At 38.6% G+C, this 3,108-nt stretch overlaps 1 protein-coding gene across 1 annotated transcript; it reads left to right on the top strand.

Moving 5' to 3' along the window:
- Positions 1–617: 617 nt before the first annotated feature.
- Positions 618–2,220, top strand: LOC113028198 (uncharacterized). The gene is made up of 4 exons (XM_026178276.1): positions 618–951; positions 1,250–1,408; positions 1,490–1,543; positions 1,973–2,220. The coding sequence occupies exons 1-4, from the start codon at positions 639–641 to the stop codon at positions 2,218–2,220; spliced, it is 774 nt and encodes a 257-aa protein (XP_026034061.1). The 5' UTR covers positions 618–638.
- The last annotated feature ends 888 nt before the right edge of the window (positions 2,221–3,108 follow it).

The following is a 3,108-nucleotide window of genomic DNA, read 5'->3' as shown; positions in this document are numbered from 1 at the left end:
ACTGCATAAAATGTCTGACATTATCCAGGTCTTGGAGAAGATCCTTCAGGAGACCATCCGCCACCTCATTATCCATTGTCGTGCCCTCATGACAGAGGATGAAGCCCTAATCAAGTCCACTGATGCGTTCAAGAAGTTGTATGTCTCCAAATGGTCTGAGATGGTGTCTCACCGTGCCTTGAACACATTGAGTGAGGCAAAGTTTAACAAGCCATCAACATTGCCCTTTACAGAAGATGTTCGGATTCTCCATCACTACCTTCAAAAATCTGCAGAAAGTGCCTTTTGCAGCTTGGAGAACGAAGCCACAGCTCAGAATTATGCCCAACTTGCACAAGTTACACTCTCACAAATCATTGTGTTCAACCGAAGACGTTCTGGAGAGGTTTCAAAGATGCGCCTCAAAAGTTTTCTTGAAAGAGAAAGCACTCCACACAGATGTTGCCATGGGGCTCTCAGAAATGGAACAGAGACTCTGTAACTATTTCTGTAGAATAGAAATAATGGGAAAAAGGGACAGAAATGTTCCAGTTCTGCTAACACCAAGTATGCTGGATGCTCTGTCACTACTGGTTAGTAGGAGGCCTGACTGTGGTATTTGTGCCACTAATATCTACCTCTTTGCAACACCCCGATCAATGAGTCATTACAGAGGAATGGACTCCTTGCGTGTTCATGCACACCAGTGTGGAGCAAAGCAGCCTGAGTATCTAAGATCGACACAGCTCAGAAAACATGTTGCCACACTCTCACAAGTCCTTAATTTGAAAAACAACGAACTTGATCAGGTTGCAGATTTCCTGGGTCATGATATCCGCGTTCACCGCGAATTCTACAGATTACCAGTTCCCACAACACAGCTGGCCAAGATTTCCAAACTGCTTTTAACACTGGAAAAAGGACAACTTTCCCAGATCCAGGGGAAATCACTGGATGAGATCAAAATAGAAGGTTTGTATTGAAAGGAGCAAATATTAGGGCAGTAGTTGAATATTATGCTTTATCAACAGAATTAAAACCTAAAAGCACAGACCATTCTGTTAAATGTCCATGATTTAAGGTTCTTGAAGTCTATTGTTTCATCACTTTGCAACATTTGGCAAACTGCAGAGTGGTGGCCTTAAATAGTAAAACTATGTACTATAATTTCCAGTATTTGTTCTGTATTTTGTCATATCTCGTTGTTAATGTTAGGTTTTTGGGGGGTTTGTGTTTGGTTTTTTGGGGGGTTTTTCCCACAATTTCTCAGATGAAATTGCATTAAGTGATGCTGAAACAAAGGACAGTGAGAGTGAATCAGATGATGATGACACAGCACTCACAATGTTGGCGTGTGGCACCAGTGAGCCTGTACATGCAGTAGCTGATTCCACAAACACAGCGCAGCTCCAAGACACTGTAGATTGTGGTAAGTTACCACTAGCTTGGTTTCTGTGGATAAAATGTTTGTTACAAATATTAAAACTTAATCAAATTGTGTAATCAGCAGATGAAGGACCACTCACAATGCCTGCAGCAAGTGAGACTGCTGCTCCCTCTGAAGGTAAGGGGTGCAGTTGGTTCTCTAAGCTTATTATTGTTTCATCACTTTGCAACATATGGCAAACTGCAGAGTGGTGGCAAAAAGTCACTTGGATGAGTGACAAAATGTTTCTCCCACTGAAAACGCTACGTCCAGATTAACAGAATCAACGTTTTGGGATTTACTTACCTGGATGATTGAGCATGCATCAAGAGACTTTTATTCAACTTTTTATTCAGTCTTTTATTCACAGCGGAACACTAAATGTCTCATTTTAGAAATTTGATAAATTTTCAAAGAGAATTTTAGCTCGTTTTGATATTGATGGTAGCAACACATTTCAGAAGTTAGTACAGGGTAGCATCCATTCTTTTAACCACCAAATGTTTTTTGTTTTTTTTGTTTGGTTTTTTGTTTGTTTTAACTACTACTACTTTATATATCTTCCAGAGAAAAATGCTGCTCAATCCCACAATTCCCGAAGAGCTCCCAAAAACATGTGGTCCAAGGCTGAGGTTGCTGCAGTGATGAGGCATTTTAAAGACCACATAAACGAAGGGAAACTAGCCACCAAAAATGAATGCAGTCATTGCAAATTGGTAGAAGATCCGGTGTTGGCAGGAAGAACAGTTCAAAACATACGAGATTTTGTAAGAAACAGAGGATTAACTGCAAAAAGGCAGAAAAAAATGAACTAAAATAACAGTTTAGCCAGATGTGGTTTTACATCTTGGTCAGATTGCCAATTGTTGTTAACACTGATGTTCTGTTTAAAGAAAAAAAAAGTTCTTGTTAATTACAGAAGTAGTTTGTATTTCATAATTTTTACATTTAATTTATTTAGGGTTTTTTTTTTTTGACAGGTTATATTTAAAATAAAAAATTATAAATGCATATTTTCTCCCCTTAATATTTACCTTTAGACTATTAAAATTCATTTTAAATGTTTTTAATTTTTCTGTTTTCTATATTTTTATATTTCTGTGGGAAGCGTGGGCATTTTTGTCCATAGATTTCTTTTTTATTTATGGTTAAAATTAATGTTCAGATCCAAGAACACTAATAAAATGATGTTCCAGTAATCCTGTGTCCTGTCAGATATGTATTCATGGTAATGATGAGCTATTTAAATATTACATCATTGTCCCTTTAAAGACCCAATATTGTTTTTTTTGGACCTCATAAAACACATTGTTGTCAAGTGGACAATGTCTCCAGAAAACACAATAGAGTCTGGTTGATGTGTATCAGTGTATCTAGACTTCTATAGGGAGTGTATGAGGTCTGAAGTGACCCAAACTTTTTTCAGATTTTTTCGAACACTTTAACCTCGCTCCCTTGGCTCTAAGTCCTTTGAAAATGGTAGTCCACTTAAACCACCACCGGGCGGATTGACGTAGTATAGTCCCTCCATACCACATAGACCCGTATGTGTGTGTGTGTGTGTGTGTGTGTGTGTGTGTGTGTGTGTGTGTGTGTGTGTGTGTGTGTGTATTTGTTTGGTTCCCTCGGGCTGGGACATTTGCAGAATTGCTACAGAGATTGGGCATACTCATCAGAGTAATAAGGCGAGTTTGACACCATAG

The sequence above is a fragment of the Astatotilapia calliptera genome, chromosome 2 (assembly GCF_900246225.1).
Source record: "Astatotilapia calliptera chromosome 2, fAstCal1.2, whole genome shotgun sequence".
In the NCBI taxonomy this organism is placed as follows: Eukaryota; Metazoa; Chordata; class Actinopteri; order Cichliformes; family Cichlidae; genus Astatotilapia; species Astatotilapia calliptera.
Note: the sequence above shows the minus strand (reverse complement) of the source record. Positions and strands in the feature narration are given on the sequence as shown.

Bases quoted from the DNA above. Each gene is read 5' to 3' on its own strand.
- LOC113028198 (XM_026178276.1), top strand. From the start codon at position 639: ATGAGTCATTACAGAGGAATGGACTCCTTGCGTGTTCATGCACACCAG. The intron at 952-1,249 runs GTTTGTATTGAA...ACAATTTCTCAG, and splicing joins GGATGAGATCAAAATAGAAG to ATGAAATTGCATTAAGTGAT. The intron at 1,409-1,489 runs GTAAGTTACCAC...TGTAATCAGCAG, and splicing joins CCAAGACACTGTAGATTGTG to ATGAAGGACCACTCACAATG.